Source organism: Emydura macquarii, unplaced genomic scaffold (genome assembly GCF_026122565.2).
Source record: "Emydura macquarii macquarii isolate MOO-44397 ecotype Brisbane River unplaced genomic scaffold, CSIRO-AGI_Emac_v2 contig_1254, whole genome shotgun sequence".
NCBI lineage: Eukaryota > Metazoa > Chordata > Testudines > Chelidae > Emydura > Emydura macquarii.
Genome location: NW_027131391.1, coordinates 1,939,787 through 1,954,305, shown reverse-complemented (window position 1 = coordinate 1,954,305; position 14,519 = coordinate 1,939,787). Strand labels below are relative to the sequence as shown.

Sequence of the window (14,519 nt, the reverse complement as noted above, 5' to 3'; positions counted from 1 at the left end):
CACTTCTTTTCAGAAATAATTTCATATCACCCAGCTGTTAGTATATTTTCTGGTAGTTTCTTATTGCTGCATAGATATCCAGGTGGAATCTCTCTCTGCCCATGTTTTAGTCCAAAAGCACAGACCAAAGCCCTTTATCCTAAGGAACAGAGGCATTTAGACCTAGACAAAACATTTTTTTAAAAAGAAAAAAAAACTGTAAAATTGTAAGGCAGCGTTCTTGGTATTTTGCACTGAGGTCCACAGGGGGTTTGTCCAGACCCTATATTCCATGTCAGTATAATTTTGGAATATCTTGTTTTCATCTGAATTTTGGAAATAAGGGTACTGTACTTTGGCTGCACATTGAAATGAATGCAAATAAAAGTTAAATACAAAAAAAGTGACATTTAAACCTTCAACATCTGTAAGTTCTCAATTCCTGCTACTGAAAAATCCCCATTCCCAATCACCCACAGATATTAAGGACAGATTTTCAGTCTGCCCTCTGAATTATCTTTCTTCAGCAGTTCAAATCAGAGCCATCATTTTAACTCTGTTTTAAAGGGTGCTTATTTTTCTTTTTATTTCCAAAATACTTATAGTTTCATATCTTCAACCAGTTCAATTACATTTGCCCCACCCCACCTGTTGGTGAATGTAACCAACCTGGTTGTTGGAGGGGACTTGTAGTTCTTGTTTGTGTAAATTTCTTCTAAACTAAATTCTTTCTTCTTCAGCCTGGAAAAACAAGTAGTGAATGAAGCCAGGAGAATTTCAGAACCAACTTCCCTTACACAGGCAATCTGACCAGGGGCAAGTGGGGTTTTCCTCCCCCTCCTTGAACTCCATTAATTAATTGGTAATTAATTTTAGAAAGAGGTCTGAGAAACTAGTTTTGATTAACCTTTCAAATGGTGCTTCAGGAAGTTGTGGATTGTGATCTGGCATTTCTGCAAGAATGAGTGCTCCCCCTAGCATGAAGTGACATTTCTAAACAATGATACTCAAAGGCAAAAGAGAAAAATACACTCACAAGTTATTGCCTTGTGGGTTATGAATATGGGTCTACCAAATTTGTGGGTGTGAAAATCGCATCATGGACTGTGAAATCTGGTCTCCAGTCATCCAGCTCCGAAGGCAGAGAGCGACAGCTGCTGCCTGGGGGCCAGCAGCATTGGAGAAGTAAGGGTGGCAATACAGCAAGCCCCTAATAGGCATGTGACCCCTTTTTGGGTTAGGACCCCTAGTTTGAGAAATGCTACGGAAAAATCACACACTTATTGTGGGTTGGTCAAGGCATAAATAGCTAATTTTGCAGATGTGTAACACATCCACAAAAATTTGCTATTTATGCCATGACCAACCCACAAAAAATGTGTTTTCTCTGCAATTTAAGTAGACTCTAGTTATGAAAAATGGAGAGGAGGAAAAAACATCTCAATGGCACAAAAGGTTAATTAATGGATTTCATCTCGAGACTTGGTTTAAAATTTGACTATTGACAATGGTAATTCTCTTTTGATGCAGTTTCAAATGTAGTCTCTGAAGGAATGTGTTACCATCAACCACCAACCAACTTGCCACTTCTGTTCTTTAATAGTGAACAGACTCAAGTACATTGGAAAAGTTGTTTATGTAGTTGGCACAGAGTCCGCCCAAATTAACATTCAGCTTTTGTTTTCCTACATCTGTTGAACAGTCAGGGTAAGTAGAGACTGCAGATAAAAATCCCAGAATAAATTGGGTTGGTAGGAGATTCTGGAAAGTTATCTGTTTTCTCTCCCTGCATTGTAGCAGGACTGATTTATTTCAAACATATCTAGGTCTACTTGAGTTATTGAAGGCTAGATAGTAAGGGTAATTCCATTCCTTCCGTGGCAACTCGTTCCATTGCTGCTTCTAAAATTTTTCATATTTAGCCTACATACTACTTGGAGTAGTTCAAGTCCATTACTCCTTGTTCTTTCCTTTCTGATATATGAGAACTGATCTTTGTCCTCTGTAACATTACATGTTTGGAGACAGCTATGTACCTCCTCATTCTTCTATACAGACAACAAACCCAACTCTTAACCTTGCCTTATGGAGAGCACCAAACAACAGCCTACCCAAGCATGTAGAGAATGGACAGGAGAGGAAAGCCACTTATTGGAATGGTGATGCTACAGTACTGGACACACTTCTTAGAAGCAGCAGATCCCAGATCATTGTCCATTTAAGAGCCATCTCTCACCTTTTTGGTCTGGGGAGTCCCATAGGGGTGAGGTTAGGATCTGGTTTGGGAACAGTTTTCCGGATCCGTATCTGAGAGACTCTCTTTGGCCTTTTCTCTGGCTCAGCCTTTTGGACAAAGAGAAAGAAATATAAAATAAAGGAGCAATGGCTTACCGATCAGCAGTGATCTCTTCCATATGGGGTCTCCATTTTGAGTGCATGTAAGTAAAACACCATTTGTATGAAGCTAAGGCAGGCCACGTATCAGGGAAATTTTGTAGTGCAACACTTTTGGGGCGGGGGAGGGGAAAACAAAATTTACATGCTCCAGGAAATACAAATATATATGCATTTTGACTAAAATTTATGAAACATCAAGCCATTCAGCAAGGAAAGTAACAGATGATGCAGCTTTACCACTGGGTTTCTTTAAATCAAAACTGGATGTCTATCTAAAAGAAATGCTCTATTTCCACCACAGGTTATTGGGCTTGATGCAGGAATCGTGGGGAGAAATTCTATGACTTAGATCATCAAGGCTAGATGGTTATGGAGGTCCCATTTGGCTTAAAAATAAAATCAATGAATCTTGCTAGTGTTTGTCAATGCAATATATCAAGGGCTTTCTGGGAAAGGTTAGGAGGAAAGCAGTCTTCCACGACACACTTCTCTTCACAGAGGCCCTCTAGCTCCTTGTATTTTGTTTACTTCTTTTTGCTTCAGCAGCAACTACTCCCAAATAACTCAAGAGTAGCATCGACTAGAGGAATGCAAGGAGTGCTTTTGTCAGTGGTAAAAGCACTGCCTCTATAGGGATCCCAGGTCCCATATGCCTGGGGAATGAAGGTTCAAGCTCAGATCTAAACTCTAATCATTGTCTAGTTGCAATGCAACACTAGATTAGTAGGTTAACCCAGCCACCATTTTACTATGTGCACAAACACTGGCTGCCTGCCTACTTCCACTAATGAAGACAAGAAGCCACTCACTTTTTTCAGTTCGGTGGTGCTCTGGGATTTGGGATACACTGGGAGAGAAGCAGCGAGTTCATCAAAGGGATGGACCTGTAATTCAGATACTGAAAACCTGAGTGGAGATACTGCTGATTCTGGAAATGTGCAAGACTTTGGTAGCAAATCTGAAAGTGAAGGTTCCAGCCTATATATTTGAGGGGAGGAAGGGGAGAATAGGGGAATGGAGAAAAGGGAATATTTAGATTAATGCCTGACTTTTACTGTGACAGCATTCTAGAATCTAGAACGTATTATAAATTAGAACTCCCCTTTTTTTCTATAGTTTCACATAGTTAAATAGTTTCACATCTTGGTATATCAAGCATCCACAAAGTCTCCTTTTTGTCAATAGCAGACATATTAGTTTTCTAGAAAATATAATTTAGTAACTGTTTGCTTTGTTCACTGGATATATTTAAAAGGAGGTTGGTCTAACACATAAGCACCAAAGGTACATGTGAGGAAATACCAGTGTTTGAAATCCAGCCCTTGAACAAGATAAATTAAGTATTTGGGGTGAGAAAGCAGACCATGATAATTTCATGTATCTTCATGAAAAGTAGCACAGAAGGGCTGAAAGATAATCTACATTTGCTACATCCAGTGATCTACAGTTGTCTGTATATACATAAACATATGTGGGCCATTCATAATAATACACCCTTAAAGAGATCTACCAAAACCTGAAAAACCAGACTGCCAGGATGTGGTGATGCTGCCTCTATTGGAAAAACTCATGTTCCCATTATATGTAATGAATATCACAGGAGAAGATTCTTACCTTATCTCAGCAACTGTGGTCCTTGCAGCTTCTGTTCCCTGGACAGTCATGTATGGTAATATGGCATAACTGGTTCAAAAAGAGCAAAAAACAAACAAAAAGACAGCAAAAGTAAGGACTACACCATAAAAGGAGAGGAAAGACATCAGTATAAGCTAGACTCCAAGAAGCAAAGAAATGTCAGACATGTTGAGGAACACCCCCTTCTCAAAGCCCCCCCCAAAAAATGTATCTTGCACTCGTGGTTGTTTGTTTGTTTTTTGGTCATTAATGTTTAAGATTCACTGACAAATTATCCAGGAGGGAAATACTTCTATTTTCACTTCTTAACTGAAAAGTAAGATGAGGAAACACAGAAAATTGAGTAGGGGAGGAAGCTTGTTTCAGTCTGAAAGATGGAGATGTTTTCAAGAGATCCTGGATTCTCCATTCCAAGCTGTTTTTGTTTGTTTGAATGGTAAATTTAAAGTAACAAAAAAAAAAAAAAAATGGAGCCCTCACAGACTTGTCTGCCAAACAAAGGGAGCCTGGTAGCCAAACAAACAAGCATGATCAAGGATTTCCATAAGATTAATTCCACATCTCCTCTAACTCCCATTGGCATGCTCTTAATTGATGGAAATATCCAAGTCTTTTCTATAAAGACTACTGGCTACACAGATCTATAGTTAGGAGACCTACACAGCAGTTTGAGATCTTCTAACACTAAGCTTCTATTTCTGTGTGTGCACTATTAGCATTACACACAATAAATATTAAATAACTCAGTAATTTTTAACAGCCTCGATTCATTTATTAAGATTAAGGCCATGTCTACAATACAAAATTAAATTGACCTAATTTATATCGGCATACAGCCACTGCAGTAATGACATCGCTTGTGCACGTCTACACTTTGCTCCTCGTGTCGGTGGTGCTTATCCTCACCAGGTGTGCCTTTATTGACTGTACTGTTGGTGTGGGACACTGTGGGACAGCTCCTGAAAGCCAGTAACAATCAATGTAAGCAACGCAGTGTCTACACTGAGTCGACCTAATTACATCAACCTGGACTCTACACCGCTCATGGAGGTGGAGTTAAGTCGGTGAGCAGGGCAGTTACGTTGGCAGGAGAGAAATTTAAGTGTAGACACTTCCATAGTTAGGCTGATGTAAGATGCCTTGTGTCAAGGTAGGTCTGTCTGGTGTGCACTTCAGAGTTAAGTCCCTTATCTGCTCTCTCCATGTGCCTATAGGTAAATACATTCAACCCTTCTAAAGTTAGGGAGCTCAAGACAGACTGGGACACAAGGAAAACAATTTTTTAAGGAGCATATATACTTTTGCTGTAGACTGAAGACAGCATAGCAGCAGTAGGCATGAAAGCCACTTACACAGAGACCCGATGAATTTATTTACCACATTTATCATTAAGTGCCAGATGTACAGTACTTCCTCTCCACTAGTATTCTAGTCACTACTAGTCTGGCAGTGCTAGAATTTGCACTGAGTTTGTGCATGGAAGTCTGTTGATAACAAAATATTCTTCTTCATTCAGTAAAAATGCAGGTAAGAATGATGAAAACATTTCACTCCTCTCAAGAGTTTAGTTTCAGAAAGGCAGTAATGTGGAATAAGATTTTACTTAAAGTAAAAATTCTGATTACTACCATGTATCAGCAGCTGCGGATCACTGGAAGGGAAAACCATTCCAGTGTTCACTGCTTGCTCAGTTATGAAAAAGCCAAAGCTTAATGAAAGAATCCAGCTGGAAGGGAACTTTCTCATCACAAGGAAAGGTCCATGTGAAGCTTAGAACTGCTATGATTGAGTGTCAAATTCTGCAGACATTGGTACATGTCAAAGCCTTTCCTGATATTCATGCATCCTCATCAGAATATCTTAATTTTTTATCCTATTATGTGTGGACAAGGAGATGGTCACTTGACTTTGGCATATATTGCAGCAAATATATTTCTCCACATAGAGCAGCAACTCTATCACATACGATTCTTTGAATACAAGAATCAGTCCCCCTCACACTTCTGCCTAATGTAGAGATTACACCTTTTTTTAAAAAATGAAAAGTTTACCAGTTGATCCAAATATTTATAGCGTGTTTTGTGTTTTTAAATTTTTTAAAATTATATTTCATAGCCTCTATTTTGAACATTTCAGCTGGCTTTTCCATCCCTCATTGCCTTATGACCAAATTCTTCAAAATGTCAATTTGATTGCCTATTTTAGGAGCAGAATTTGCTCGGTGCTCTACTTAAAGAGTTCACTGAGCATCACCCTTTCCAGCTATTATAGCATGCTGCAATGACTTCCCTTTAAAAAAGCTGTGATTGGGACAAAAGTGTCAACAACAATTTCTTCTCATTTTAAGAGTGTAATGTTTCTTGAACTGAACTTTAGGGACAACATACTAGATTTCAGATTCTTGTTATCTGTCCCAAGAAGTACAGTACTTGGATTTTACTTGGCTTCTCTCCATTAGTAATAAAGAACATTTCACAGTGATTTATTTTTAATTGGCCTTTACATTCAGGGGTTACATGACCGTTAAGCAGCCTGACTCGTGTGGGAAAAAGAGTGGGAAGAAAGACTAAACCCATAATACTAGAGTGTCAAGTGCTAGATTCAGCACTAGCTTCCTATGCCAAGTGCTACAACTCTCAACTCCTCAAGATAATAAAAACTCACCTGATGCACAGATGAAAAATTTTTAAGTGTTTACATTTTTCTTAGGATGGTGGTGGTGATTAAGAGTTAACACCTCTGCTCAGTTCTCAAACTGTAGCTGGACCTAGTCACTCCAACACAGTTAAGAATCTGTATTATAGAAAGTTGTACTTGAAATATTGCCTCACAAAATCTGGCAGAGGGATCACAGCTCCACAGGATTATTGATTATAAAATTGGTTCTGTAGGACACTATTCATCTCCATTCTTTTATCCCCTAGGAGTTTTTTTTAAAAAAGCTCCCAAGTTTATGCTTTATATTTGAACTAATATAGGTTTTGTCAAGACCTTGGTAGACCAAGAGAATTTACATCAGTGCTTTGAATACTTAAGTAGCTCTGGCCAGCCAGGGCTGCTTTGAACTTCAAAGTTCTCAGTTCACAGGTAGTAAAATGTATTATATTAGTTATCTGGTAAGATTTTTGCCTATGCCAATCACCAAACTGGGACACAGATAAGGCAGGTTCAACATTCTTTAGAGTGCTAGGTAAGAAAGTTCATCCGTTTATCTATTTTATTTATAGGCTTTTCTATAGTTCTCATTATTGTAGTATTTGAGTACCTCTTAAACAGCCCACCCCGTGAGGTGAGGCAGCAGAATTATGCTATATTATAGATGCAATAGCTGAGGCACAGAAAGATTACACAGGAAGCATGCAGCAGCTGCAGAGCCAGTGGTCCCATCTCTCCTCATTCCCCATGCAATGCCTTAACAAGTCCACCCTTCCTTTCATGCAATTAGAAGCAAAAGGAAAAAAGAAGTCTTCATTTCTCTCTTACTCCTATTTAGCTTGATAAAGAGGCCAAAATTCATCAGTGATCTCAGTGGAGCTGCACTTATTTATGCCAGCAGTGCATCCTGCACAAACAGTCAACATGAATACTTATACTGAACAGATTACAATTAAAATTAATGTAGTACAGTCATTAGAATGCAATTACAATTTTAACTGGATGCACTACAATTATTTCTTTCTGTTCAGATTTAGAGCTTGCACAGCCATGTAAGCCCATCTTGTCACAGCTCAAGTGAGACTGGTAGCTCAGGTACCTAAAAATTTTCCTCCTCAAAAATCCAGTGGTTCTGCAGTCATTTAGAACAGAGTTAGTGAGGTAGCTCACCTGTCTGCAATATATATTCTGGTGCATGGTGTGTATGCATTGCGGGGAGGAGGAAGAAGATAGAGTTAGCAGTTCTGCCAGAAGAGGAGATTAGTAAAGAAACCAATGAAAATGTACTCAAATTCAGCTAACAGAAAGGGCTCTGTATGGAAGAGTCTTCTACTGAGCCATTTCCTGAGTGGAGTATGCAAGGTTAAACAGGAAGTACCGGAAACTGACCCTCTATTCCAAGCTCTAATATCCCTTTCCCTCCCCAAAACCTGCAACTATATACACTATGTATTTATTCTCAGAAAGAAGATGATGGATTTTACCTGTTCTCGATGCCCAGACTTGGCTGCCACTTGCAGTGATTGGAATGGAGAGGAGTGAATTCGGAGGGACAGGCAGAAGGACCATGCTGGCTCCATATGGAAAGTACCCTGCCCAGTGAGTAGGGCAATGAAGAGAAGAGGTCATGAGATACAGAAGTTGGAGACCTTATCCCTTTCAAGCCCTGTGTGAATTGTGACATAAACAGTCTCTGGACAGTAGGAATTTGACTGGTTACATTTCTTCTTCTTGTCCAGATCCTGTAACATCCAGGGGAAGAAAGTGCTAACACTGTGTGAAGGCCAAGCACGGAGCACCCTGCTGCTCTCCTTTTAGCTAAGGGATTTTTCCTATAGTCATAACTAGGGGTTACGGCCTCTGTGGTTGTTAGAGATAGATCAGAAGAGTGCAGCTCAGTACTGATATTGGGGTCTTCCCTGAAAGCTGCTGTACGTGAGCAGCTTTGGGACAGGAGGAAAGAGAAGGTCCATTCTGAAGGCTGTGAAGTATATATGGATGCCTCTCCTAAAGCTGGTCTATCAGGTACAACAGAGTGTTGGGATGTAATCCTTGTGAGGTTTATCAAAGAATCAGAGTCCAATTTTGTGTGAAAAGAAATTGGGGAAATGGGGGTATTGAAGATTGATGATGGAATGTTGCTACTCAAGTCTAAAATGTGTATTTTGGTGGAGTCTACAGGATAAAGTGCCAATGGCTGAAAGTTGAACATCTTGGTGCACAAGCCATCAGTCTGGTTTAACTTCATGTTAATGCATGAAAAAACTTCCAATAGCTTTTTAGATCTAAGTTGGCTGAACCTTTTAACCACTGGAAGTAGTTCTGGGGAACATTGCAGAGTCTTTACCCTGTGAATGCTTTTGGGCGGGGCCATCAGCTTATTGGCCATTGTAGACAGCCTGCTTAACAATGTTGGTTCTTTGGTATATTTACTAAGTTTCAAGCTGTTCAACAAACTGCACCTATTAGGTCTCTGCTTTGACATGTAGTCTAGTTTCATGGCTCTCTCTGTTTCCATAGCTGGTGGTTTACATGCAAAATATACAGAGTTGAGGAGTTTGTGTTCTTGCGTAGGAAGAGTTTCAGGGGAATTCCTTAAAAAAACTGAGCTTTTAACTTTGTTACTTTTTCTTACAGTTTTGAGCTGATCTGGTGTGGGAACTCTCTTGCACTTCCTTCCTGGCTGCTTCCTTGATGAAAAAAGTCCACTTAATTTGTGCGTATTTCCAAAGGCATCAGGGATTTCATCACGCCCAGCAAAGCTATTAGCTTGTGGTAGAGAGAAAGAAATCGGAATGAAACCAGTATTTGCTGAACATTCAATGTGGGTCCCTAAATGAAAGTTCAGGCTTTCCACTTCTGAGTCCATAGTCCATGAGTGTGAGCTATCATCATCCTTGGAAATCTTTGGCCTTTTGACTTCTTGTAAAGTGCTATACATTTGTTTATTTTCACTATCATTTATATTGCTCATGATAGCAAAGACCTGCTCTCTAGGACCTTCAGTCTTCATGACTCTTGAAGATGTCACCAATTCATCTGAAGAACTCTCTAATGGCTCAGGATCGAACACCACACACTCCTGCAATGGGATATTTGTTCTCTCTTGGTATTTTGACTCCTGTATTTGCTGTGCTTGCCCCTCACACAGTAGGATGTTTTGAGTTGGATGTACTTCAGTCTCCTCACATATCTTTTGTTTAAGTGTTTGACATTCACCTACTTTGTCCAATCTCTCTGTGTCAGATACCTCATTTTCTGCACAGATTGAGTCACATGGTGTTTTAATTTGGTCTCCTATAACCTCCTTGCTGCTGTCTTTGCTCTGTGAACTGAATTCGTAAGGCGGACATACTTCGCCGCAATCCAGATATTTTAAAGATGCTTCTGTGTCATTTGACAGCTTATTGATACCTATTGTGTTATAATGGACTTCTGATGTTTCTTTGTTAATTAAGTCTTTAGATTGCAAATAATTGCTTATGATTTCTGAAAGCAACTTGACATCTCCTGATTCTGAGGGATCTTTAATGTAAGTTTTCCCTTTATCTGAAAGGTTATGCAAACTACATTCTGGAATCTGTTCAGAAGAGTAGCCTTGTGAAGGCTTTTCATAAGACTCAACCTTAAGAGGGACACAACTTCTAACTTTGTCACCAGAAAATTTCAAGCCTTCTAGCAAAACTCCTACATAGTTTTTATTGTCAAAAATGGAATGCATTGGCATCTTTATTTTTTCTCCAGTTACTGCACTTTCCCTATGGTCTTCTACAGATACTCTTTTAAACTTTTGTACACTATCAATATCTGATGAATTTACATCCATCTCTTTTACAGTTGGTTCACCATCCCCTGCACTTACAGACCTCTCCTTGATGTGCGCATGAGAGGCCATAAACACTTCTAGTTTAACTGCATTGTTTAGGGAGCCAGTTGCTTTTTCTCTCTCTTCAGATGGGCTGTCATTGTCATCAGCTCTTCTCTCAAATGACACTGTTAGCTCAAGAGGTTCTGTAGCAGAACAGTCATTACAGAGGGCATTTGCTGTATCATGGTCAATTATTTGTGTGTTCTCAGATGGTGCAGGCAGCTTGTCTTTTAGAGGCAGGCAGATTTTTGAGTTCTGAGCCAAAGGTGTTTCTGAAGTTACTTCTTTCAAACTGGAAAACCCTTGGTTCACACAGAACTTCTCAGACTGCACTGGATTCACGCTCTCTAGACTATCAGCAACTGTAAAAGTCACAAGTTCTGGCTGAGGACAAACTTTATTTTTTTCTATGATTCTGTGATTTACTGCAGAATCCAACAATAAACATGTTTCATTTCTGATCTCTGGAATGAGTGTCATATCTTCTGGCTCATGTGAAAGACTCTTGCTGGCTGACTGAGAGACAGAAAAGGATTCAACAATGGTCTTAATTTTGTGTTCCGGGACTATAACAAAACTACCCACGTTCAATAATGCAGAAAGTTTGGTATTTTCTGCAAACATTGTACACTCCTCTCTTTGATCTTCCTTTGCACTACTGACAGAGTCTGTGTATTCTGCATTTACCAGACTATTGGAAGAGCTATAACCCACCATACTTTCTTTGAAAGTTGTTTGATCTTCTTTTGCACTACTACCTACATTATCAGATTCTTTTAATTCTACTCTCCCCCTTCCCATAATTTCTTTGAAAGTTCCTTGAAAACTCTTTTCTCTTAAAGACTCATGCACCAATGGAACTACGTCTTCATTTTTCTTTAGAGTTAATTGTTCATTTTCATTGGAGCGGATATATCTTTTAGGTTCTTCCACTGAACTTGTCATAGTTTGTACTCCAGTATTTGATATTTGCTTATTTGAGATATCTAAGTTATACTGTTGGAACTCTAGAACTTCATCTGCTACTGGGGTTTCATTTTGCTTGTATGAAACTGGTCCATTAAACTCACTTTGAAATGCAAGATATTGATTTTCCACCTGACAAATGGTCTCATTTGGTTGCTTTGAATGTTTAAAACATGATGGTTTTAAGTCAAGTGATGGGTCCAAATGTTTTATATGACTTGGGATGCTGGAGTCTGTGTCACTCTTTGAAGTAGTGCCTTCAGAGGGATTGTATTCACAAGGTAACACAGTCTTCTTCCTGTGAATCTCTACTTCTCCTTCTCTCTCTCCCAGGCCTACTGTTGAGTTGCAAAGTTCAAGATGGATACCAAATATGAGTTTGTTCAAATCTCTGTTGACTGACTGCTCACTAGTCTCATTTTGATGACTGCCTTCATGAGCTTTTATACTATCCACAGTTTCTATTCTATCAATTTCATCTTTCTGTAATGCACAAGAATTAATTTGTTCTTGTCCCTTATCTGTATCAGAAGTGATCTCTCTAGTGCCAGAATCTAGCCTTTCCTCTGTTATTTCACAATGGCCATCATAGAGCTTCCAGCTTTCTACTTTAATATTTGTATCTGAAATTTCCATTTCCGATAATCTAGTAGTGGACTCATCTGCAATGCAAGCTGAACCCAATGGGTTATCTACTGTGGAAGTACTATTTGTCATATACTGAAACATATTGCTGCAATCCCAACTATCTTCACAAGGAACAATTTCACGTGCTACACGAGTGTTTGCCTCAGGAAAGTTGACTGTCTTTTTATCAGCAGGTACAAGTATGTCTCCTGTTTCCAGGCCATTGACTTCTTCAGTCATCAATTCAGCTTGCACTTCAAAAGAATCCTTGTTCAGTGTAGAATTATCCAAACTGGTACTATCTGATAAGATGAAGGAGGTCTTGACAGCTGAACAGTGGTCTTTTATACACTGGTCATTCTGAGCACATGTGTCACTTTGTTCATTTTCCACATCAGTGACCACATACTCTGTATCCTCCAGTGCAGAGTGCATGCTCTTCTGGAAACCTTTACTTGCTACGTTAGAAGTACTGAAACTGCTGTGATTTGCTAAAGATGATTCTTCATTTTTATGAAGCAGAAGGCCCGCAGATTGTGCCTCCAGTTTTGCAGAAGCAGTGATGGATTCATGTTTAGATGGCCTGTCCAGATACACATCTCTGTTTGAAACGGCATCAGCACTACAAGAAGAAAGTTCACTTAGAACCCCAAGAGAGACCCTTGTTTTTTCTGCCTCATGACCAACAGCTTCACCTCGTATGTAAGCAAAGTTAGTTTCTTTGCATGTAGGCAGATTGACATTAACACTATTTACTTTTGGAGCTTTACCAAAACTGTTGTCCAAATCTTCTACCACTGAACTGCTGTTGGTTTCCTTTCCAAACCGTTGTGCTTCAAGGGAAACTTCATCTAACTTGGTGCCATAGTCCAGAAAGTCATGGAGAGTGGGAGGAGAATTTGCATATTTATTGTACATATCAGAGCATGTATGCACATTTCCAGTCTCAATGCTGACCAGATTTTTTGTGTCCACCAATACAGTGCCATTTTCTTTTGCATGTTGTTTTACCACATCACATGAGCACACATCATAAATACATATTTGCCACTGGTCCTCATCCTTGTTCAAGTTAACTTCTGAAGGGATTCTTAGATCTCCTTTTGGAAACGCCTCTGTTGATGAAGCAACAAAAGTAGGAACTGGCAAATTAGAGCTCTCCGAATGAATGCTTTCTTGAATAGCATGCCCACTATCCATGCCACAACTGTCCTTCATAGCAGTTTCTTTCTGGATTTCAGCAACTTTCCCGTAACCACTACTGTGTGAATGGTCAGTGCAACTACCCATTTCTGATTGTTCAGCCTCATAACTGGACATTTCTTCACTTTGCACTGGAGAGAGTGGTTCTTTCATCACAGGTCTGGAGATCCAGTTCTCTAGAAACTCAATTTTTCGACAATCACCATCACAGCTTGGGCTTTCTCTCTCTTCAACAAGATACTCCTCTTGTATTTCACAGATCTCAGTAGTGTTGTTTTCTAGTGGCATATTTTCAGGATCCTGACTATACAAACATCTTAATGGACCACATAAAGCTTCAGAGCTTTCTTTTGTGAATGGCATATCAACTTCAACACTACTTCTAGATACAGGAACAGCACTGTAGTTATGAGGACTGTTTTCTTCATCTTGCTTATAAGTCTGGTAACAGGCAGGTGCTGTATTAATAAAGCTTGATCTAGACAACTTTACTTCTCCAGTCTTTGAATCAAAAATGGCACAACCCCTTGCAGTCAATGACATGGTAGTACAGGCTGTTAACCTTTTATATTCTTTTTCTTCTTGTGGATATTCTTTTGTTGATCCTGTGTCCACAACTGTTAATGGCTCTAAGGGAACTAAGGTGTTGGTTTCTGAAACCTCACCACTGGCCATGATAGTGTCTACATCTGGGCATTCATTGCTCTCAGGTGGAAGACCTTTACTCACTCTGTCATTCCTGTGTCCTGCTTTACTAAATATCCTAGTCCCATCAGCCTTCATACCTTGTACTTCTTCAGTGGGCTTTGGCAGAATTTCAGGTGTCACTTGTACATTTGTTTGGTTTTCTTCTGCACAAGAAAAAAATAAAAATCAGTACTGCACATTAAATTAAAAACACTTCCATCTTTCTTTCTTATCTACTTAATATTTAATATACAGTTATGGGCAGCACAGTTCTGCTAATTGATACTTAATGATCACTTTGACAAACCCCATCGGTCTACTTTAAAACAAATTAAAAATTCTAATTTAAACCTAACTGTAACCCATTTGAATGGATATTAAACATAACTGGTATGGATCCAATATTCTGTATTTTCAGATCGTTGTAATTCAGGAGTTCAGAACCAGTGGTCATGAGAGTTCTATCAAACAAGTGATAGAAAAATGCTACTGAAAATGAGCA

General features: G+C 39.3%; 1 protein-coding gene across 3 annotated transcripts in view; it reads right to left on the bottom strand.

The window, feature by feature from the left end:
* Positions 1 to 14,519, bottom strand: part of PRR14L (proline rich 14 like) — a 40,285-nt gene that overhangs the window by 10,054 nt on the left and 15,712 nt on the right. For all 3 annotated transcript variants that reach the window (XM_067550043.1, XM_067550042.1, XM_067550044.1), the window contains 5 exons: positions 8,151 to 14,181; positions 3,991 to 4,059; positions 3,186 to 3,354; positions 2,216 to 2,322; positions 649 to 720 (listed from right to left, as the gene is read on the bottom strand). In XM_067550043.1, the coding sequence (XP_067406144.1) occupies positions 649 to 720; positions 2,216 to 2,322; positions 3,186 to 3,354; positions 3,991 to 4,059; positions 8,151 to 14,181 (6,448 nt within the window). The remainder of the gene's footprint in view (positions 1 to 648; positions 721 to 2,215; positions 2,323 to 3,185; positions 3,355 to 3,990; positions 4,060 to 8,150; positions 14,182 to 14,519) is intronic.